Source organism: Gossypium arboreum, chromosome 7 (assembly GCF_025698485.1).
Source record: "Gossypium arboreum isolate Shixiya-1 chromosome 7, ASM2569848v2, whole genome shotgun sequence".
Classification (NCBI taxonomy): Eukaryota; Viridiplantae; Streptophyta; class Magnoliopsida; order Malvales; family Malvaceae; genus Gossypium; species Gossypium arboreum.
In genome coordinates this window covers 70,722,057-70,747,136 of record NC_069076.1, presented here as the reverse complement: position 1 = coordinate 70,747,136, position 25,080 = coordinate 70,722,057, and the positions used below count along the sequence as shown (strand labels likewise).

General features: G+C 30.0%; 2 protein-coding genes across 3 annotated transcripts; one reads left to right on the top strand and one right to left on the bottom strand.

The window, feature by feature from the left end:
• Nucleotides 1–10,084: 10,084 nt before the first annotated feature.
• Nucleotides 10,085–14,201, top strand: LOC108458734 (plant UBX domain-containing protein 9). 2 transcript variants are annotated; one of them, XM_017758140.2, is made up of 11 exons: nt 10,085–10,276; nt 10,608–10,669; nt 10,771–11,230; nt 11,308–11,382; nt 11,477–11,584; nt 12,278–12,376; nt 12,474–12,674; nt 12,756–12,872; nt 13,465–13,608; nt 13,684–13,740; nt 13,920–14,201. In XM_017758140.2, the coding sequence occupies exons 1-11, from the start codon at nt 10,193–10,195 to the stop codon at nt 14,025–14,027; spliced, it is 1,515 nt and encodes a 504-aa protein (XP_017613629.1). In that variant the 5' UTR covers nt 10,085–10,192; the 3' UTR covers nt 14,028–14,201. The 2 variants fall into 2 exon arrangements, with proteins under 2 accessions (XP_017613629.1, XP_017613637.1); XM_017758148.2 differs by lacking the exon at nt 12,278–12,376.
• Nucleotides 14,194–18,038, bottom strand: LOC108458723 (probable methyltransferase PMT15). Its single transcript, XM_017758126.2, has 6 exons — nt 17,282–18,038; nt 16,279–16,489; nt 15,861–16,158; nt 15,022–15,417; nt 14,662–14,739; nt 14,194–14,589 (listed from the first exon to the last, which is right to left on the bottom strand). The coding sequence occupies exons 1-6, from the start codon at nt 17,951–17,953 to the stop codon at nt 14,355–14,357; spliced, it is 1,890 nt and encodes a 629-aa protein (XP_017613615.1). The 5' UTR covers nt 17,954–18,038; the 3' UTR covers nt 14,194–14,354.
• Nucleotides 18,039–25,080: the final 7,042 nt, after the last annotated feature.

Sequence of the window (25,080 nt, the reverse complement as noted above, 5' to 3'; positions counted from 1 at the left end):
GAAGCGACTAAAGAGGTAAGAACAAATGTATCTTCATCTGGCACATCCAAACGTAAAAGAAAAAAGGCTCAAGAAAGTGTCGATGATGAACAAATTAAATTTGTGGGTGAACAACTTGGCAAAATTGCTAATGCTTTGAAACAATTTACTACGGATAAGACACCACATCTTTACGAAGAAGTGATGTCAATAGAGGTAGAAGGATTTGATGATGACTTCCTTTGTTCTGTGTTTGATTATTTAGTGAGTCATGAATCTGAGGCAAAAGCTTTTTTAGTTAAAAGTAATAAGCATAAAAAAATTTGGCTTCAAAAATTTTCTCAAGGTTGAAGATATTGATACTTTTAATGTGGTGTAATATTAGTTATGCACTTGGACAAAATTGTTGTTATCATGTGGTGTAATATTAGTTATGCACTTGGATAATGTTGTTGTTATCATGTGGTGTAATACTAATTATGCATTTGGATAATATTATTAATTTCTAGTATTAATTGTGGTTTGGAAGCTAATTTATAATTATTCAATCCTTTGTTTTTTTGTTTTTTATAACACAATTACAAATAATTTATTAGACTTTGGTTGTTTTCAATTTATAACGGTTAATATTCTAGTTTAATAATTGAGTATTATTATATATTTAAAATAATTTATTTATTTATAAATAAATCATTGTAATACATGTAAAAACAATTTAAAATATAAATTTATTAATATATATATATATAAAGTAAACTCAATCAAACAAAGAAAAGATAATAAATTCTTAGATATATAAATTTTTATTAAAATGACTTTTCAGAAAATATTTTCAAGAAATCGCCAAATAATGTAAAATATTTTACATGATTCATCTAAACACCGTAAAAGTAAATCATTTTCCAGAAATTATTTTCCAAGAAATTATTTTCCAGAAATTATTTTCCGGAAAATATTTTACCTGTAAACAAACGGAGCCTAAGTTGTCAGGAATCATCACACTATCGCAGAGTATATAAATATGGCATGTATAGCTAGACTCTCACACACGCTACGTTAGTCCTAGAATTGACTAAATCGTTGCTCTGATACTAATAAAATGTAACACCCCTATCCTGTATCCGTTGCCGAAGTAGGGCTATGTGGTATTACCGATCAATTGACAACATATAGCATACATTTATCAAACATAAAGCATTCATCCTCATAAATCATTCAACACAATCACATTATCCCTTATAAAGGCCTACAATGCCTTAAATATACTTTAGAAGTAGTTCGGGACTAAACTGATAACATACAAAAAATTTTGGAAACTTAGAAAAATTTCAACCATACAGGGGTCATATGCCCGTGTGAACAGGCCATGTGCCTCACACGGCTCCAAACACGACTGTGTCTTTAGCCGTGTGGAAACAGGGCATACATACTGACTTGAGTCACACGGCCAACCACACAGGTGTGTGTCTAGCCCGTGTGCCCTTCGAAGTGGCCACACACGCCTGTGTGACAGGCCGTGTTCTAGTTCGTGCCAAACCTATAGGGTATACTGACTTTTGCAACACGACCAAGTCACACGCCCGTGTGCTAAACCGTATGCAATTTAGGGGGTATATTGACTTGTGCCACACGGCCGATTACACTCCCGTGTGTGAGACCGTGTGGAGCATATTGACTTCATTTCTAAAACCACACCAGGGAACACACGGCCGTGCAACATAACCGTGTGTCACACAAGGCTGAGACACACGCTCGTATCTCTGCCTGTGTGAACAAAAATAGGCTATTTACCAAACCATTTTGCCACCCCATTTGGAATTACACCTTCACCTATACAAATGACATCAAACCATAGCATAATATACCATCCAAATCAACCAAATTAAGTCTAAATGTACCATTTCAATATCAACCACAAACATACTTATAAACTCATGTTTTACTCATTCAAAACATACGTAAATTCACTAATCAATCATTTAACACTCATTATACCTATTACCATCAACCATCACAACCAACTCAATATACACAAGGCATAAACCTTTATATATGCACATGATTCAAACATATCAAGTATACTAAAATTAAGCCATCACTCATGGCTATATATACAAACCAAAATATAAACATTTACAATGCAAATTCATTTGGCCAACATCATTACCAAACATAATCAACATGACTCAAAGTCCCTATACATGCCATATACTTAATATACCAAAGTTCAAAGATACCAAGTGATAGGTAGATAGTGTGATGCGATCTCCGACGATCCTTGAATCCAAGCTAGCTCGATATCACTATAAAACACGGGAAAAATAAACAAAGTAAGCTATTAAGCTTAGTAAACTCGTATGAGATAAACTTAATGCAATCACATAAACATAAAACAATATGTAACATTCATTAACTATCAAACCTTTCAAGTACTCATTCAAAAAACTATATACTCTCATCATCATTTCTACAATTCAAAGCTAAAATGGTTTATTCACATACCTGTACCATCTCGTACCAATCTCATATACGTTCTCGTCTTTCATTTACACGTTGAACCATTCAGAATAGAAGTCAGATACTCAAGGGTCTCACACGATAAGTACCTATACCATGGCTTGAAGCCAAATCAAGGTATCTTATCCGAAATACTGATATTATGGCCAGAAACCAAATCAGCCGATACGCATGGCCCAAAGCCAAATCTGTTTATCTCACACCTGAAGTGTTGAATCATGGCTCGAAGCCAACTCAAGGTATCCCTAATGACAGTCACTAGCATCCTAAACTATTCCTAAGGTTCAACCAGGATTCCAACTATCGAATCTTCGTTGAATCATTTCCGAACTTGTCCGTAATCACATAATCACAATTCATGCTATATCAAAGCACATAAAATACATTTGAAATAAAATTATAACATACGAACTTCCCTCGGATGTTAAATCAGCGAATCAAGTCAATTAGTTGATAACTTTATCTTTTCCCTGATCCAAATTCGCATTTTTCCTTTCTTGATCTAAATATATATAAAATTAACTTATTTAATCATATTTTCATTCAATTTAGTCCAAAACACACTTTAAAACACATTTACACTTCTGCCCCACATATTTCACATATTTCACAATTTAGTCCTTATTTCATAACATCAAAAATTAGTGAAATTTAAAATATAACCATGCTAGCCGAATTACTAATATGCCCTTAGCAGCCCATATGTTTCATTTATTTCACATTTTAACCACTAACTTTACACATTTCTCAATTCAATCCCTATTTTGCATTTTCACTAAAAATCACTTAACAAAAACTTGTATATTTATTAACAAACATTCATAACCTATCAAGAAATTTCAAAATACGCATGAATTCAACAATGGCATCATTCAAACTTTAAAAGTTTTGCAAATTAGTCCCTGGGCTAGCTAAACTAAGCTGCAACGATCACAAAAACATAGAAATCATTAAAAACACTTAATACATGTCCATAAAAGTCCACTAACATTAAAAATGGTATATTTACCACATAAGGACCACCACTTTGATAATCCATAACTATTTAACACCTTTAACTAATAGAACATGCATTTTACACTTTACGTGATTTAGTCTTTTTTATCAAATTGACTAATCAAACGATAAAATTTCTTGACAAAATTTTCAAACCAATAAAATATCATACTATAAACCTTAAAATAATAATAAAATAAATATTTTGATCTTGGATTTGTGGTCCTGAAACCACTGTTTCAATTTGACTAAAAACTTGTTACAACTCTCCCCCTTTAAGGATTTTCGTCCCTGAAAATCTTACCAGTGAATAGGTTTGAGTATTGTTTTATTATAGCATCCTCGTGTTCCCATGTAGCTTCTTCAACCCCGTTTTGATGCCATAATACTTTCACTAATGCGATTCTCTTATTTCTCAGTTCTTTGATCTCATGAGCTAAAATTCAAATCGATTCTTTAGCGTATGACATTCGACTGAATTTCAACCTCGGTTGGGGAAATGACATGTGAAGGGTCGGATCAGTATCGTCGAAGCATCGACACATGAAACACATTATATATTTTCTCTAACTCAGACGGTAAAGATAGTCGATATGCCACTGGCCCAACTCGTTCAATAATCTCATAAGGTCCAATGAATCGCAGACTCAATTTCCCTTTCCGACCAAACCGCAATATCTTTTTCTACGGTGATACTTTCAAAAACACTTTATCCCCGATTTGGAACTCAATATCTTTCCGTGTCAAGCCTGCGTACGATTTCTATCAATCCGATACTGCTTTCAAACTATTGCGAATTACTTTCACTTTTTCTTCAGTCTTTTTGATCAGATCAACCTCCTATACCCAACCCAATCATCGGGTCTGAGCTACAGTGTGTCTATTCATCGCTGGAGCAACTACGATCAAAATAAATATAATTCTATTCATTTAACAATCAAATACAAACATTATAAGCAATTATTATGATAGGTAAACATTTTTTAGTCTTATACAAGCTTACGAAAGCTTTAATACTAATCTGAGGTTGAATTAGGACTAAATTGAAAATTTTTAAAATATAGCAAATGGGAATCATGATATCCAAGACTTGGTATCACGATTTCAAAGATAGTAACCAAACTTCAAAATGTATTAAGTGGGTATTACAATATCCCAGACTTGGTATCACGATTTCAAAGACAATAGCTAAACTTCTCAACCTGATGACTGAATTACAAAGTTTTCAAAATAAAATAGGGTTGATATTGTGAAATCGAGGGTACAATATTGCAATATTGGGAACAGGCCACTAAGTCCCTATACTTGGCCAAAATGCACCTTTTTGGTACCTAAATCAAAGTGTCCAACCAAGACTAACACATGATCGTCGATTTACGTATTCCATTTGTATCAAAACATACAAAATAAATTGAGACATCCATCTACAACTTCTCATCAAGACATTAATCACTTAAACATCAATTAATCTTTTCATTTCATACCATGAATCATTCACCAAACAAGTCATACATGTCAATTAGTAGAACACGTATGCCATATTCAACAATATTGCAATTACATCACCAAAAAGCCAACTTCCAATGCAAATCAATTATAACAAAAACATTTGTACCTACTTCACTAAGATCATTAGCATTTTGTACCATTTCAATCTCATATTCAATATCTATTTACAATCTACTAAAAATTTAAACAAAAATATGTCTCACATTTAAAACCAAAAGTGGATATAAACATAGTTGGGTAACCAAATAGACAAAACCTAGGTACATGCCAAACAACAAGTGAAAGAGGTATACAAACATCGTTGAGATTGCGATATTTGCCTAGATGTTGAAGTCCACACTCAAGATCATGAATTGAACCTAACCTGCGCACAGAAAACAAATCATATGCTAAGCTAATTGCTTAGTGGTAAATCTATGATTCAAAATAAAATAATTAAGCTTATGCAAATGCACACATTCAATTACTATTCAATTTCATATCATTATACCAAATACTTCTATTTGCAACTTCTTCCCATCAAATAAGTGATCTAAATTTACCAATTATATCACTAGCATCAATTCATCATATTGTATACATTACTCATTCATATATGTACAATTCTTTATTATCAATTCAACAAATTTTCGAGTCTATAAGCTCAATCCCATTCAAGTAGCCCTCGGGCTCATTTTTAACTCAATTCTTATAATATCACATTTCACATTTTCATTACATTTCATTTCATTTTCATTTAACCAATTTATGTATTTTTAACCTTATTAACCAGACACAAACTTGGTACAAATACACAGATCTGTCACCCGAGGTTGCCCCGCAATAATGACGCTATAACGGTACATAATACCACCCCGAGTTGCCCGACAATAATGGTTTTCTCAACTCAATCAATCTGTCACCTCGGTTGCCTGGAAACAATTATTCAATGCATAATGTCTACCATCTCAGATTTTCCGGCAATGATGGTTTTACTCAATAGTCTAACCCTATGGCATGTTAACTATATTCGACGCAGTCTGAATAGCTAGTAGGGTATTTTGTTTCCTATTCATTATACAAAGTTCAATTTACATTTCAGTAATCACAATCCATCAACATATCACAATCTCATAACTTATATAACATAATTTAACAAGTCAATTATCAAATACCAAGTAAATCCTAAGTTTTGTACTTTACTCAATTTAGTCATTGTATTGGAAATCAATCTCAAATACATCAAATCAATTCAAGTAATCCTCAATAACTCACCTTGAATCTCATATAACACAAAATGTCATGCACATGCAAAAACTTAAGTGTTCCCAAATCATATAAATACAAACCATAAATTCTGAGTTACTCGTCGACGGCTTTGAATTTTCCTTTTCCTTTCCCTTTCAATGAATCTAGGTCAAATTTAGCTATAGATTGACATAAAAAATATATAATTATCAATTACCAACCAATTCACAATCAAATAATAATTTATGAAAGTTTTACAATTTATTCAATTTAGTCCTTAAAACCGAGACTAACCTAACTTTTAACTTAAAGCTCCAAATTGAATTTTGATGTCACTATAATTCATTAGGGACCTCCTATTTCTTATTCCTACTATCAATTTTATATTTTATTTAGTTTGATCCCTAATGTACAAAACTATTAATTAAGCTTTACAATTTAATCCTTTTTCACATCTAAGCTTAAAATCTATCAATTTAACACCTAAAATTTCAATAACTCAACTGATATAAAATAGGAGTAGAGGAAGCGGAAGAAGGATCAAATTCAAGTTGTTTGACTTAAGAAGGAAAATTTTGGATGTGACCTGAAAAAAAGAACCAAATAAATTTAGAAAAAAAAATAATAATAATAATAAAACTTAAAAAAATAAAGGATAAATATTCAAAATAATAACTAAATAGTGAAAATATATATTAAAGTAAAGTGGAAGATGGAACAATAAACCGATGGATATGATGGATATAAGGATATATGTCAAATTGAACCCTTTGAGATATAAATCTCAACAAATTCAATTAATGACTCTAATCAACCATCCAAGAAATAATCCTTGGCAAATTAAAGGGTGAAGAATAAATTCCCATGACTACTTGAAGAAAATCGAAAAGAAAACAACTTCTAAAAATCACAAGAAAGAAACCTTGTACAAAAATCAAACTCCCAGAATTGAAAACTTTATCAATGAAAAACAATTGTCTGATTTGTGTACAATGCAAAAGCATATATAAGAGCTAGCTAAATAAATCTAAATAAAACTCTTAAGTATACTAGAACTCTAATTGATTTAAACAAGAAGTAGTTTTAAACTAAACTTTCTTATTAACATAAAACTCCTAAATAAATTAAACTACTTAATAATTATTAAAATTCAAAATAATAAAATAATAAAATAATAAAAGCTGTTAAATATAATATTGGGCTCATATATAATAAAATTAATCCCAAACTCAAACCCAATATGATTTAAACTCGAGTTAAAAGCACGAAACTTGTAATTCTCGTCATAATCCCATTTAGAAATTTTGCTTGCGCAATCTTCAATAAATTGGTTATAACTTGAGCTCCTGAACTCAAAATCGAGTGATTCAAAGTGCGTTTCGAATCTAAGAGATATATCTTCAAATGCCATGAGACATCTTAACCAAGCAATACATGTATCCCATACAAAAAGTCATCGCAAGTCTGATGATTTCCCAAACTTAAAAATTGGCAGCTTCAGTGAATGGAATTTAATAAATTTCACCCTACCCATCCATGTATCATCAACAATGGAAAGTTCCTAAAAATTTATCTAATTTTATAAATTGGTACATGAGCTAGCTAAATAAAGCTCCTATGACCTCAAAAACATAAAAATTACAAGAAAAAGACTAAATTACACTAACCAATTGTTGAACGAAAGATTAAGCTCTCATTAGGTTTTTTTCTCTTTTGCTTCGGGTAGATAAAGAAGATGATGAAGAAATGTTCCTTTATCATCCACTTTCTTTATATTATACATATATATTATTAATTTAATAAATCATAGTTTAATTAATTTAAACCTTAAATTAATTAAACTTAAAACCTTGATCAACCATCCACTATTATATATATTAATATGGTCTAATTGTTATTTTAGACCTTTAGTTAATTGTAATTTAAGTCTTCAATTTATTTTTAATTAAAAATTATAGCGATTAGACTTTACAATTTAGTCCCCGAGCCCTAATTAATCACCAATTTAGCTAAAATACTTATCCAAAATTTAATTCATCATCATAATAACTCCGTAAATATTTTTATTTAATAATTAGAAACTTGATTTACTGAAACAGGGTCCCAAAATCGTATTTTTTGACACTACTGGAAACCGAGTCATTACAAAAATAATTGTCTCTAATGAACAGTAAAGAAGGCTTTATATGGGCTAGCTAAGTACATCCAAATAAAAATATATTGAAACTTTAATTAATCTAAACAAGAAGTAGTTTTAAACTAAACTTTCTTGTTGACTATGAAACATAAAACTCCTAACTAACTTCAAATATTTAAAAAGATAAATTTCAGAATAAATAAATAATAAAACCTAATAAATACAATATTGAACTCATATATAACAAAAATTAACCCTAAAAATCGAATCCAATATGTTTAAACTCGAATTAAAAGCCCGAAACTTGTAATTTCCGTAATATTCCCATCCAAAAATTCTACTCACGCAGCCTTCACTAAAACGATCATAACTTGAGCTCCCAAACTTGTAATAATGTGATTCAAAGTGTATTTCGAATTTAAGAGATAGATCTTCAAAAGATATGTAGATATCTCAACCCCAAAATGCCTCGATCCCATCCAAAAACTCGTCGCAAGTCAACTGATTTCTCAAGCTTGAAAATTGTCACATTCGGTGAATGGAATTTAATAAATTTCACCCCATCCGTGCATGTATCAGGGAGAGAGACGGGGTGGGGTGGGACGATGGAGGAGATGAGGGGGGAGGGGAAGGGAGGGGGAAGGTTTTTTTTTTAAATTTTTATTTAGGATTAATATAATTATTTTTATTTCATATTAATAAAGAATTTAAATTTATTATATATGTTTTGAAAATACTTATGTATATTTATATATATCTTTTAGTTTTTTAGAGATAGGATCAAATTGAAACCATTTGAAAATTTTGAGAGTTAGTTTCTTAAAATTATAACTAAATTAATATGATATGTAAAAGTTGAGGGCTAGATTTGTTATTATATGTTTTTCAACTATCACATCACCCTCACGTTAGTGCAATTAACGAAATGACTAGAAAAAACAATCTCGGTTAGTTGAGTGGCCAAATTAAAAAGAATTTATAGTTAGGTGACAAAAAAGAAACAAATCCATAGTTGAATGATAAGTTTAGAAAATTCATAATTAGATGACCTAGAAGGAAAAATAGCCCCTAATCTCCGGTGTAGGTTGCGTTAAATCTTTTATCTATTTTGCTAAACGTACAAGATCGTGAAAAGGCGTGATAACAGCTCTTCCTCACTAACACATTTCAATTGAAGTTACCACTTATAGCCACGTGGGATGGGAGCACAAGCTTTGTCGAGAGTTGAATATAAGCGCCGATATACGTAATTGCAAACCACACCACCCAATAAAGTATAAACGTACAAACTAATTACTCCAAATAGCCTTTTTCTTTGCGGTCAATTTTGTTATTAGTCTCTTTGTTATACATAAATTGTGAATTTAGTCCTTATATCCTCTAATTTAGTTATTTTTAGTCACTCTAATTTGCAAATTTTGAATTTTGCGCTTGACCACAACAAATATATTATTACGCGTATAAGTTCATATTAGTTAAGCTATTTCCACATAATGTATTTAATGGGTTATTTTTTTACATGGGATTGAAATTTTAAAATTCAAAATTATAAATTCTAAAAATCATCAAATTATAGAATGAGGACTAAATACAAAATTTATGCATAGTGCAAGCTTATTAACAAAATTAGTATAAGGATTAAATAAACAACTTGTTCATAGTAAAGGGACTAGTAACACAATTTGATGTTTTCTTTTTTCTTTTCTTTTATTATTATTTATTACCTTTTTTCCCTCTCTTTTTTCTCTCGTTTTCTTTTTTCGTTTCTTTCTATTCTGTGTTGCTGTTGCTCATTTTATTTGAAAAAGAAACTGAAAATCGATAGCAATGACGACGCCAACTCGACATGCAATCGAGAGTTTCAAGAGCATAACTGGAGAATCGGAGTCGGTTGCTTTACGGAAATTAGAGGTACATTCATTTGTTTTCCTCTTTTCACCTTTTCTTTTTACTTACTAATTTTACAGATTTGTTTTCTAGGGTTTTTATACCTTAAAACTTAGCTTTCTTGATAGCCAACCAGTTTCTTTGTGGAATATAATGCATATTGTGGAATACAATGTTTTTAATTGTTTTCTTGGATATCTGGTTAATTTGAAAGTGATCATGTCTTGTAGTTTCAGTGTTATAGATTTAGATTCATAATTATTGTGATTCTGCGTACTGATAGTTCTACATTGATTTGTTGTTAATGTACATATGCTAAAGATTATACTCATTTAATGCTTTGATTGGTAAATAGGAGTATGGTGGCAACTTAAATGCGGCTGTCAGCGCACATTTTCTTGAACTGGAAAGAAGCATGTTTGGCTCTATCCCTTAATTATATTTTCATTTGTAATTAATTTATAAATGAATTAATTTACGTTTTCTTTTTTGTGTTTGGTCTTGCTTTTCATGTTCAGCACGAACCCGGTATCTTCTGCTTCTTCTCAGAATAATTTTGTTGATACGAACAATCAAAGTGGACTTGGAACAGGTGGAATTGTTCCACTCATCTCTGCTGTTAGAAGATTTAGGCCTTCATTATTGCTTGACCCCAATTACAGGAGAAATTTGTTAAACCAGATCGGCACTCCTAATTTCAATCATTATACAACATCTCCTCATATGGGAGAGGTGACCGGGGTCCCTGTAGGGTTTAACGGTCGAAATGAGCATCCTCTGAATTCAGGAGTCAGACCTGTCATCACGGATTCACCAGGAACACCATCATACTATGGAGAGGGGACTTACAACAATTTCTCAAGAGATGATCATCAACATCCCAATGATATAGAATCTGAAATGATGCAAGCTGCAATTGAGGCTTCTAAGCGGGATTTTGAACAGACATATATGAATGAGCAACGTGGTTCTTTCTATGTAAACACTCATACTGTCGAACAATGTGGTTCTTCCTAGGCTTTTTTAGATTCTTAATTCTTATTTTTATGATGCAGGGTTCATCTAGTGTTGGGCTTCAACAACAGCAAGAAGATGAAGAGCTTGCTCGTGCAATTTCATTGTCTTTGAAGGTTTTCACTTCTTTTTCCTGGTTTCATGATTTGAATTTCCTTGTGTCTTTTTCACTTTTGGTCCTGGCTTCTCTCTAACATCAAGTAAGTTCAGACAGCAGATGAAGAGAAAGCAATGCGTATGCCGAAGGATCATTACGAACAAATGGGAACTTATGATTCAAATGATAAAACTATGGAAACGACTAATAACAGCTCGAAGGTGTGTATTCTACTCTGCTTTAGTTTGTTACAGATAAAATTTCTGCGAACAGGTGCATTCTCTCATAAATGCAGTGACCTGCAGTTATTGAGAATGCAGTAGAATGCATTTACTGAAACTGATATCAACACTTAATAGTAGCTTTTCTGAAACAATGAGGTCTCATGTTATCTAATTTGGCAGTTAATCATTAGAGTTATTATTTTGTTGTGTGCCTTAGAACAAATCCATTGCATATTCTGTGACACTGATAAAATGTTTTGTTTGCTTTTGTGTTGGTACGAGGAGTTCAGAGAACTAGAAATGTTAAGCTTGATCTTCAGTTTAGTAGCTTTATCTGTTTTGGGAATTTATCTTTCTGACTTATATTTTTGTTGTGTGCTTTAGAAACAAATCCATTGTATATTCTGTGACTGTGATCAAATGTTTTGTTTGCTTTTGTGGCGGTTAAAGGTGTTCAGAGCACCAGAAATGTAAAGGTTAACCTTCTGTTTACTTTAGTTTATTTAGCTCTATATATTAGAATTTATCTTTCTTTTAGCTGATTAGGTCTAAACTCTAAAGTGAATATCCTAACTCTCTGGAACAGTAAGATAAGGGAAGTTTCAAATGGTCTAGCTAAAAGTGTTACATGCTTCTTGTTTCTCATGGAACCACCTTTTCCTTGTTAATAAGAAGTGTGTTGAATCCAAGATAGGAAACTCTTCACTTAGACAACTACCAGTGACTCATGAATCTGTCCATGATACTCAAAATCATCTTCTGAGTAAAGATTCCTTGAATTCTAATGAGGTATTAACCTTCTAATATCACAAAATTTCTGCTTCTCGAGCTAAGGACCTTGTTAATGTTTTACTGATTATACTGATTTCTTCTTTTCTGGGAAAAGTGGGTTGATATTTCACAGAAAGAGCTTGATGAAGCAATTATGCTGGAGACCCAACTTTTTAGCCAGATTCCTGAAGGCAGTTCGTATATCCTTTCTCATGAGCAAGGTGGTCCAGGTAGAAGCATTAATCCTGGTCTAGAGGCTGTATCTGGTCCACAACCATCCTCTATAATGGACCAATGTTTACTGCGGCAACAGCAGGTTTAGATGACTCCTAGAATGACACGTAATATCGTCTACTGATTATATTTACTGATGAATTGGACAAATTTCACTTGTTAGGATGAGGAGTATCTGATATCTCTATTAGCTGACAAAGAAAAGGAGATGAATGCTCTTAAGAAAGCTGAAAGTCATAGTTTGAAAGAAGAATCTCTCAGAAGGAAACATGAAGGAGAGGTGATATATATTTTACCTATGTAGGATAAAAGATGCATTTAATATTCTTGATTTGTCCATTTGTTCTTACGTACTATTTGTTATATGATTAGGAAACTTGTGATGATGCCTGTAAGAAGTATTTTCCAGTCACTGTAAAAACTATATTCAAAAATTCATTTAAATATCTTAGATCATGTATATGTTTCTTCCATTCATAAGCTAAAACTGAAATTAATATTTCTTTGCCACAAAATAAATGGGTATATCGAATTCTTCCGCTGATCTGCCATCAGTGAGATTGTCCCTGAAGCCAAATTGATTTTGGATCTACTTAAGTTTTAAAAGTTATTGAGCAGTTTTGCGTTTATTTTATCAGTTTTTCTGAGTTACTTTGCAACTATGCAATCTAACGTCATTATGAAATACTGCTATGTCTATCTTTAAGAAATCTAATAGGCTTGTGTTTGAATAAACAGTACGAAATGCCATTCTAAACATGAATAACCCGCTTTCTATCTGAATTTAAAAGGATCATCCTAGTTACAGGTTCAATTCCAATTTGGATTGTGAATTACATAGTCTAATCACTAGTTTATTTCGCTGAGGGCAGGAAGTCAACAAGGTAATGTCAGCAAAAAGTACTTCACTCCCACCAGAGCCAGCAATAGATGATGACAATGCAATAACTATACTTGTTAGGATGCCAGATGGCACCCGCCATGGACGTCGCTTTCGCAAGTCAGACAAGCTCCAGGTAAAATTTTTTCTGAAATTTAAGACTATAGATTCGTTTATTTCCTATTCTGATTTTTGTTTCCTCCCATTGTAGCTTCTTTTTGACTTCATAGATGTTGGGGAAGTGGTGAAGCCAGAGACTTACAGAGTGGTGAGTGCTACCTAGTCTTTGTGTTTAATCTCTTTATGTGGTTATTGAGGTTTCAGTTTTTCAATTCCTCTAACTGGTATCATAGATTTATTTTTCCTGTTCTCTCAATGGTATTAACAATGTAATATGAGCTACTAATTAAATATTGTCATTTGTTACTCGCTTCCATTAATTAACAGGTAAGGCCATATCCTCGCCGTGCTTTTGATGCCGCTGACTGCTCTTTAAGTTTCAACCAACTTGGTCTGACAGGCAAACAGGAAGCATTGTTTCTGGAATTCATATAGCATCGACTGTTTTGCCTTATTTTCATGAGCTTTTGTAGTTTTTGGCCAGGTACCATAACCCCTGCTGACTTTATTTCCTTTTAGGTTTGAGTTTTTACAAATGATATTAGACCTTAGTCTTTGAATGTGCTGAGATCATAAAAATGAAGAGAAATCAAGAAAATGATTTAGGTAGCCATGATACATTTCTATGCAACCATCACATTACTGGGAAAAGAATTAAGGCATAAAAAAAATGAAAATTAAATAATTAAGAAAAAAAATAGAAGAAGGAAACAAGAAAGCAGAACAAACTTTTTATGGCAGCTATGAAGCTTTATTAATTCCTTATTGGTCATGTTTGGGTGCCAATGGTGGTGCAGTCCAATATTGCTTAACTGCAAAAAGAATCTTCTCTCTTTCATGGGGTCCCTTTTCATGGTCTGCAATTCTTCCCTCCCATTGCATAACGTCTATGATTTTCTTGATTTTCAACAACACGTCCACATCGTCTCTAATGATTACACCGCCTTCTGGTCGTAAAACCCTATCCATTTCTAGAAGAATATCCTCCGTGTCACAACTGCATTGTCCAACTATTAGTTCTCGTATCGATAATACATAACTAATGTTTGTTTAATTGTTTCTTTGTTACCTGTCTTTGTAGAGACTGAAAATGGTGTCTGCATGAATAAAATCGTAGGTTCTAGGATAAGTAGACATTGCCTCACACCTATCAAGAAACACCAATGAGTCATTAAACTATTACCCACCACCAAAAACATAATCGAACTGACCGGACTGGCTAGTTGGATTGGGAATTGATTTGAAGAGAGTCATTAGACTGGTTAATTTGGTAATTGATATGGACCGTTTGAATCAAACAAAAAAGTTTGTTCAACCATTTTTTTATGTTTTTTTAAAGATTTATTTAATTGAATCGGTTGGACTGACAAATGAATGGTACGATTGGTTCTGAAAACCTTGATTGAGGGTAGAGAAAAAAGGAAAATACCAATTTTGGTAAGTTCCAATTAATCCACGTTCATAGATAACTCCAAGAGTGTTGAGCTGGTCAGCCTCAACGGGTACAGCGTTCATGACCCAGACGGGGTCATCGACAAGAGCTGCTGCAAAGCCTCCCAAATATGCATTCATATCCAACAAGTTGCGGTATCGCCCTGTCTGTGCTAGCTGATAGTCTATTTTCTTATAATATGCTACTCTCTCCTTCCATAGCTCTGTGTTCTCTACAAAGTTGTTTCCTGTAACTCCTGTTAAACTTCCACTGCTGATCCTTGGAGGGATTGCATTCAGCCTCTGTGGCCATTTTGGTAATTGCCCACCTGCAATTTCCTTTATTTCAGATACTTGAGGCAATGGGGTTAAACATTTCTCCAATTTTGTGTACCTGCTCCACAAATTGAATAACTTTTTAGTTGAGAGTGAAAAAGAAAGATAAACTCGGTTGTTTTATGTATGCATGTAACCGTTTCAACATTAGGCATTTAATAGATTTGGTTGGAATCGCGACATCAATAGTTCTTTTTCTTATTCCAAGTAAAAGCAGTTTTTAAATATGAAAAAGGTGTTGAGACTAAGAATGACAAAATGATAGCACTTGGACATGCCTTTCCCAATCAATTGGTTTTGGTATAACTGCCAAAGTGGTAAGTAAGAAGTAAGAATTTGCTTTTTGGATGTTGAAAATAATCCTTTTCTCCATTCACAAGTCACTCAGTCAGTCTCCTTGTATTTACTAAACAAATTTTTGGACACTTTTTATTGACACTGACTCTGATTGTTAAAACCACTAAAATTGAATTAAAAAGAGACAAAAAAAAAAATACTCACCAGGCCATGTCAGGGTTCTGAGTTTGGCAAAACCTTGGCTGCTTGAAAACCTTCCTGGTTGCTTTGCAATGGATATGATTGGTGGGTTTTTGCCAAATGGCAATATCACCCTTTTGTACAATTTTTTTCCAGCAGAGGGATTTAGCCACAGTCTCGATTCGAGACTGTTCTGCTTTCAAATCATCAGCCGTTCTATTCCAACCTTTCCAATGATTTTCCCAGTTGATTGGTGGCCCTGATAGAATCCAATACCCACCAGGGCGTAGGATCCTATCTACTTCAATTAAATATATCCCATCTGTCATAAAATCGAAGTTAGTAAACAATAAAAAGCAGTTAGGAATGGAGTAAATGGAAAGTGAAGCAATAAGCATAGCAGTAATTAATGTTGTTGAAGGGACCAAATGGGGAAGGTTACCATAGTTGTCCCAAGGGATGAGGCAACGAGAGCAATGGGCCATGTCGAAAGCTCTTGAAGGATAAGGAAGCCTAATGGAAGCAAGGACTCCGATCAAGGCAGGGACGCCACGTTCCAGAGCGAATTGCACTTGAGCTTCATGGGTGTCTCTTGGTGCAAATGACATTGCTATAATGTTCCTTGATAATAAGTATGCCCCCCAACTCGCTACCTGGTTCCGTTAATTAAATTGTTAATTCTTTAGAACAAAGTTTAAAGTTAATGATATGGTTGAGTTGCAAAATTGTTTATTATAGACCTATCAATTCTAATCTGAACTCGAATCTATATATATTTCAGGGCAAACCAAACCTTTCACCGTGGGGTTAGAAGTTGGAGCAAATTTAGAGTGATAAATGGTAGTGCATGATCCAACAAATTATTTGTTGTTGGTGAACCACTTTACTTGAAAATGAAGACTTCTTTCCAACTATAAAAGTTGCCTAAATAACCATCTAAGTTTGACTTTGGTTTTAAACACAACATGCATGCAATATTCTCCTCATTTCTGGCAATCTTTAATTTCCCATTACACCCATAGTCCTCTAAATCCTTCTTTTGTGCTAAAATTCTGCAATTCCTACCTGGCAGTATCATCCTGATCAAAGATATCTTCATAATTATAGTAATTTTTTTTAATTTTAAATCCACTATAGATGTGATCACAGTCTAATATGAATATTATTCAATAAATTAATATAGTAGCTGAAAATGACTCAGATTAATTCAACCCTATGAAATAAATGCTATGAGGAACGGATCAAAAGGGGAAGAAAATAAAGAAAAACCAATTAATTCTAATTTTCTATGTACTTGAAGTAAAACAAAAGGAAACGATGAAATTAATAATTTGCCAATGAATCCCTCTACTTTTTCATCTCCTCAAACAACGTCAAAATCGGCAACCCATGGTTTGATTTTATGAAAATTTATTAAATATAAACGTGAAAATTTTAGAACGTACCCCGCAGCCGGTATCAATGGCTGTTCTTATGGAACCATCTTTGAGATTTATCAATTTATCGATATCGTCAATATAAGCATCAGCTCCGCGTGGGAACATGGTGCCGCCACCGGGAAATCTAAATTTCTCCCCTTCTACCTTAACCCAATTCTGAGCCTTTTTTTCGACAGTCAGCTCTTTATGCGGAACGTTAGCAAACCATGCAAACTCTCTACTCTCAGGCCACCTAAAAGGAACCTTGTAACCGTACGGAGCTGGTATCCGACACTTTAACAACTCGTTCCTTTCGGGACAGTGGCGCTGTCTGTATATGAGCATGTCCCTGTCGAATTTCAGTGACCTCCGAGCGTCCTCGCATGGGGTGTACTCGGAGAAGGAGATGTTACAAGGAGGGAAGTGAGGTACACGCGTGGTGGCGGGAGTTGGATCGTGGGGGAGGTGGTGGGGCATGAAGTCGAGTTGGGTGGTGTGGAGGGAATAGCAAGGGGCGGAGGAGAGGAAGCCGGAGACCGATGAGGAGGAGTTGGGGATGGGGATAGGGCCTAAAGAGTGTTGCCATATTCCAATGAGGTAGAAAATGGTGCAAAGAATGGCGAGGATGGTGATGGAATAAAGGTTGGAGTTTTTGGAATTAAAAATCGTAATGTGAGAGAGGAATCTAGTTGCGGCCATTGACGAAGAAATTAAGCTTCCAATAATAAGAAGAAAAATGAGGTCAGAGACAAGAGACTCAAAACTAAGACAAGCATAGGCATATATAGAGAGAGAGCCCGCCTGCTGTTTTATTTTTATATTGTAACTTGCAAGAATTATTCCAATTATGATGGTTCATAATTATGAAATATGTGCAAAATTATGAATAAACGCATAAATATATTAAATGATTATAATTGTTTATCATGATATTGTCATCAATTTTGAGTTGGTATTGAGTTAATTTGTAACATCAATTCAATTAACAATATTATTAATATTAGAAATCTTATCATACATATATACTGTGGAAACTAGGGATTTAGAATACGAATGTATACTTAAAATAATACAATAAATAATGAAATATGTATGATATTAAAATAAAATATATATTAAATGAAAAGATTAAAATACCCTCAAATAATATATAGATATACTACTAATGAAGATAATAACTTGTGCATGTTAAAATTTAAAAAAAGTATAAAATACATCAAACGAAGCTTTGGTAAGGTTTTACTACTTCAATTGGGGTGGGTTTAAATCTCATCATATGCATATTTTAATTTTTTTTGTTAAAATGAAAAGACTAAAATACCCTCAAATAGTATAATTTATTTTAATTATGGAAGAGCATTTTCGTAATTTCCTAACTGAGTTGGTGACCCAGTTGAGAGTAATATCAACTCAATAAAATACTTAATAAAATAGTATAGATATGCAACTAATAAATGTAATAAATTGTTCATATTAAAATAAAAATGTATGAAAAACATTAAAACAAAGTTTTGGTTGAATGATAGCTTTAAAGTTTTATTAATTCAATTGGTTTGAGTTCAAATCTCACCGTACGCATATTTTTATTAATTTTTGTTAAAATAAAAAGACTAAAGTACCCTAAAATAATTCAACTTATTTTAATTATGGAAAGATCTTGACTTGTGAAACTAACTCGGACTTAAATAAATAATAGTATAGATATATACAATAGATCCCCATCTCCACCGTTTAATAAAGAATTTATAACTTCATATTTATAATTGTAGTAAGTATGAAGTCTTAACTTGATTGGAAGATGTGGATTTGAGTGCATTGAAGTATGTTATCTTCTCATTTATGAGTTAAGGAAGGATTATGAGTAGTTTTATGATTGTGTAAAAAAATATAATCAAAATCTATAATTAAATTATTAAAAGAAATATTGAAAGATAATAATTATTTTGCAAAACCTTTGCTATTAGTAATGAACTAATTAGAAAAAAAATTTAAACAATGATAATTTAATAAAATTGGCACTTTTCATTAATTAAATATTTAATGTGTTAAATTTAAAATTTATAAAAATAATAATAATAAGGGAAAGGAGCGGGTGTGGGGCAGTGGACACTTAAGGGAGGTGTAGAGTGAAGAAGGTAGCTTAGTAGCTACCTCCCAATCCCATGTTCTCACCTTTTCTTATTCTCGCTATCAGACAAACCCTTTTTCTACTTTTAAATTCAATTTTTATATAATTATTAATTATACTCATTTTCTAATAAGCATTCCATTTATTTTATAAATTCCATATTAAATTTAAGTTAAAATATGTTCTACTCTTTAAAATTTTGAAAATTAGTTATTGTAATTTTATTTTGGGAATTTAATTTCTTTATTTTTTTAAATTTCAAAATTTAGGTTCAATTTTAATGCTCTTATTTTTGGGGGTTAGGTTTATTTATGTGATATTTTGAAATTAAAAAAAATTCATTTAGTAGTAATGATGTTGTAAAGAACCTGAAATTAACAAAATAATTTACATTATTAACAGTTGAACCTAAATTTTAAATTTTAAATTTTGAAAACCTGAAAAAGTAAATTTATTCTTCCTTCTTTCTTTTTTCATTTTTAAAGAAGTTTAAAGATTAATTTGATAGAATTTTTAAATGCAAAAGATTAAATTTATTGATTTATTTAGAATTAAGATCAAATTAATAAAATAAGTAAGTATTGAGGATTAAATGTGTTATTATACCAGTTAGAAAAAAGAACATATCATTATTTTCGTTATCAATTTAACTACAGTTGACTAAAACAAGAATGAATCCTAACAATATTACCTATTTTGAAAATCTTTAAAGATAGGTGACCAAAACAAGAAGATAAACATTGTTGGATGACTATTTGTATAGCTTACTGACATATTTTAACCTTAAATATATTATCCATGTTAGATATCAATTATTTAAATCTTTTAGGTTAATTTTGATTTACATTATATTTATATCCAAATCTATATTTAAAAGATAATTTGAACTTAATTTTAATAAAAGGGTAATTTGATCTTAAAATCCGATTACATATTGTTTTATTAATTGATTTTTAAAAATAATTTAATAAATTTGTAGCGAATTTGAATATCCATAAATATTAAAACAAGGGTTAATGTACTATTTGCCCTTAAAGTTGTACCTAATTATCACTTTGATATTTAAAGAATTTTTTTATCACTTTGATGCTTAAAGTTTTCAATCTGTTATCAAATTTTCCTAACAGTTAACGGCATTAAAAAAGAATGGCATAATCACTCTCACGCTGCATCACCTTATTTGTACTTTCTTTTGAATAAATTTAAAAAATTCAGAAAAAAAGAAAAATAAATAAAAACATAAAAATATATAAAGTTCACAAAATTTAAAATATTTATTTTAAAATACATAAAATACAAAAAAAGTCAAACAAATTAATAAAACCTCAAAATTTTAAAGAAATTAAAAATATATTTTATTTTTCAAAATAAATAAAATACAAATAAAACTTCAAAAATCTAAAAAATTTAGAAAATCAGAAAAAATGGAAAGCTTCAAAAGTTTACAAAATTTAAAATATAATTTTCTTTTTAAAATACATAAAATATAAAAAATTCAAAACCAATTCTCACTTTCAAGCAAATTTCGCAAATTCTTTAAATACCAAAATAAAAACTGAATGTAATTTTAGAAAATAAACATTACATTAACCTTTAAAATAATACTAATAATAAATAAATAAGATTTAAAATAAATTAAGTGAAGTTGATTTAAAAAAAAAAACAATGGATATGGTCCTACACTAATACCATTCATTCATCTTTCACTATGAGATGGTGGTTTGGCATCTAAATTGATGCCTAAATCTTTTATCATGCATGTGGTGAGATTAGGGATAGTATTTTTTATATATATAAATTCTGATATTTTAAGATATTTAATTATTTTTTAATTCATATTTGAAGTAAATATTAAAAATTTTATAGCTTATGAAGTCAAAGCGAATGTGAATAAAAACAAAATCTGTTACTTAATCTAACCTCAACCTTAAAAAATACACACTACCAACTAAACTACATTTATATTTTCTGACTTTTTTTTAAAAGGAAAATTCATTAATTTATTCAATGAATGAGACCATACAATTGTGAGGGGAAAAATAATAAATACTAGTTGTAGGTAGTAAAAGATAAGCTCCATCAATACAACAAAAACTTTAGCCTCAACATCAATAGAATCTTATGGCACGTTGATAATTGGCTCTATCACAACATATCTAGAGTGATTGCAAGCACTTAATATAATATGAAAATCAACCCCAAATAGTCTAAAGCAACGGGCATAAATCAGTAAAAGAACCGAGTATCTACCAATCAAGAGAGGACAATGGCAAAACTAACCCTAAAATCACTTGAAGAAGCAAGACTAAAAAGCGTACTACAAGAGTATACAAAAATAAACAAAAATACCCACAAAGGGAAGACGTATTAAACAATATACCCACAAAGGGAAGACGTATTAAACAATGGAAAACAAACAAAAAACATATAAATCTTAAGGCAACACGAGTCCAAACCAACTCATCAGATTATTCATTATTCTGAAATACTCTCAAAACATAAACAGATTAAGAAGCCAATGAAGAGCCACCCACTTCCTGAAAGAAACTGCTGGTAGTCGGTGGTGTTTCAGAGATGATAGGCATCGCCATCTGTCCATCACAACTTGTGAAGACAACAAAAATACTCACAAAATATATTCGCAAATTGAAAAGAGAGAAGGCACCTAAAGTGAATGAGAAGAAAAAAGAAATATAGGATTAATGGATAGGAGAAAAAGACGGGTGATAGCTAACCAAATTAGTTAGTATTTGTATAGTTAAAATGGTGGCAAAGACAACTTTTAAAATGAGAGTCAAAATTATCTGATCTATTAAATTAAAATAAATGGTTCTGAGTCGTAGGTTTTGTATTTATCTTTCTTTATTAAAATAAAACCAATAACATCTAATCTTTCTCTTTTTTATTTCTTTTCACTCTATAATTAAAGTAGCAAGGTGAAAATTTTTTGGATAATTTTTACTTTTTTGAGAAAAAATGGAATGAAAAGTTAGGGTTATTAAGATTAATCAATTTGTATATTAGGTAATTTTTTTCACACTAAGACTTCAATTACATAGTGAAAAAAACAGGAAAGATTGAGTGTTACTTGTTTTATTTTAATGAGGTAAGATAAATATAAAATCTAAGTCTTAAAACCATTTATTTTTATTTAATAGTTAAGACAATTTTGGTTCTCATTTTAAAAGTTCACTATAGTTACCATATTAAAAAAATTCTTATGTCATATAAATATCTAGCATATTATTTTATATAAAAAGGCATAATAATTTATTTGACTCTTCAACTTTACAAAACAAGTCATTTTACCATTTCATTTAAATTTTCACACTTTTTATCCATTAAACTTGTATTATTTGTCAGATCATTCCAAAATGGATGTAAAAGTTAACGTCTGTTAACTTTACTAACATGGCATCTACGTGAAAGTCCATATGTACGTCACATTAGCAATAAATTAATTTTTTAAAAGAAAATTGTTTTTATTATTTTTATACTTTTTATATTTTTTTTGAATTTTATATATTTCAAAAATTAATTAATTTTAAATATGGCAGTCCACGGGTATGTCATGTCAGCAAAATTAATAGATGTTAACTTTGCCCTTCATTTATTGGGTGGTTTGACAAACAACACTAATCCTTTAAGTTGTTCTAAGTGAGTTAGTTTAGCTCTACGATTTTTTTTTTCTTTGAATCAAAATTCAATCAAGTAGAGTCTTAAGTGAAATTTATTTATTTATACTGAAAAGGTAGTTAGTTTATCAGAATCAAAGCCCATAATGAGCTTTGACTTTGTGACAAAAAAAAAAAAGAATTGTCGAAAAACAAATTATGTGTATGATTATTATTATCATTATCCGATATTACTAATGAGTAAACCTATAGCAACAAGATAAAAAGTAAATTTTTCTTTTTGTGAAATGAAATTTGAATTTGGAGAGACAAATAAAACGAATTTGATCTTCCTCTATTACGTATGTATATATAATTTAAATAGAGAAAAAATAGAATAGAAATATAGAGTTTTGCATGAGATTAAAAAAAGTGAAAAATTAAATAAAAATTAAAATGACTTTTCTTATGAAGTTAGAGGAGCATTAAAAATTAATATTTTTTCATTGATGATGTATATAATTTATATATAAATTAATTTTCTATCCCGTGTTACTCATGCGGTTTATAAAATCATTATTATTTAAATAGAGATATATTGATTAAAACTATTGATAAAATATTATTTAAAAGATATAAACAGAATTAAAAAAGATAATATATTTATAATATTATGAATATAATTTATACAGGAAAGAAATGTTGAAAAATAAAACAATTATAATAAAGTTTAAAAGAATTTTAAAATCTTTAATTTCAGAAATCGACTTTTAAATTTTGAAAACAAAGTTTTAAATAATTTATTATGGTGCGAAATAATATTTTAAATAATATAAAAGCATAGATTTGACTTATGAAAATTTTCAAAAAATCCACTAATTTTTGTTTGTAATATGGATAGTGTTGTAGGTATAAATAAAATATTTACATAAGATAGGTTAAATTACATAACAATTTTTTAAAAATTTAAAAATAAATTTTAAAGAAAATATAACTTGACTATTATTAAATTTATTTTATATTAAAGACACAATATAGTAAATATGATATATGAACACACAGAGGCAGTATGAATATTAAATAAATATAATATATGTTTTATTTTTGAATTTCAAACTTTAAACTATATTTTAAGATAAATAAAATATATTATTTAAATTATTTTTATGAAAATTTTAACTTTAAACTAAATTATTAAAATTAATAAATTTAAATTAAAAATGTTAAAATTAAAATTGTGTTATGGATTTTTTATGAAAGGATAAAAATTTTAAATATTAAGATAAATAATATTTATTTTATTATAATTAAATAATATTTTTATTATAATTTTATTTATATTTATAATTTTAATATTAAGATAAATATTATTTTATTTAAATATTATTTATCTTTAGACTTTATGATAAATATCATATTATGTTTTAAATTTAAACTTTAAACTATATTTTTAAAGGAGAAATAAAACATATTATTTGAAATATATAGAGAAACTTTTAAATTTAAACTAAATACTAAAATTAAAAATTTAAATTTCGAATTTAAAATAAAAATATTAAAATTAAAATTGTGTTATGAATTTTTAAATTGTTGGGATTTTAAACTATATTTTAAAGGATAAATAAGAAAACATATTACTTAAATTAAATTTTAAATGAAAATTTTAACTTTAAACTAAATATTAAAATTAATAATTTTAAACTTATAATTTAAAATAAAAATAAAAAATAAAATTATGTTACGGATTTTTATTAAAATTAAAATTAATATTGAAATCCATAGCAGGATTTAAATTTAGAATTAAAATTAAAATTTAAATAATGAACAAGTTTTTATATAGATTGGTTTTGGGATAACATATAAATTCCCAATGACAGTAACTTTAACTGGTTTAATATTTTTTTGTTGGGATAATTTTATAAAATTATTTAAATTCATGATTTAAAATTAAATCAATATTTATATAGTATATAATATATTTTAATTAATTATTATTTGAATTTATTAGAATTATATTATATTTAAAATTTCTTCTATGATTTTCTTTAAAAAACGTATATATCACTTAAATTAAATTTTAAATC

Coding starts and splice junctions, on each gene's coding strand:
- LOC108458734 (XM_017758140.2), top strand. CDS start 10,193: ATGACGACGCCAACTCGACATGCAATCGAGAGTTTCAAGAGCATAACT. Junction 11,383..11,476: donor CAATTTCATTGTCTTTGAAG/GTTTTCACTTCT, acceptor AAGTAAGTTCAG/ACAGCAGATGAAGAGAAAGC. Junction 13,741..13,919: donor AGCCAGAGACTTACAGAGTG/GTGAGTGCTACC, acceptor ATTAATTAACAG/GTAAGGCCATATCCTCGCCG.
- LOC108458723 (XM_017758126.2), bottom strand. CDS start 17,953: ATGGCCGCAACTAGATTCCTCTCTCACATTACGATTTTTAATTCCAAA. Junction 15,418..15,860: donor CAGAACCCTGACATGGCCTG/GTGAGTATTTTT, acceptor TTTGTGGAGCAG/GTACACAAAATTGGAGAAAT. Junction 14,740..15,021: donor ATTGGAACTTACCAAAATTG/GTATTTTCCTTT, acceptor GTTTCTTGATAG/GTGTGAGGCAATGTCTACTT.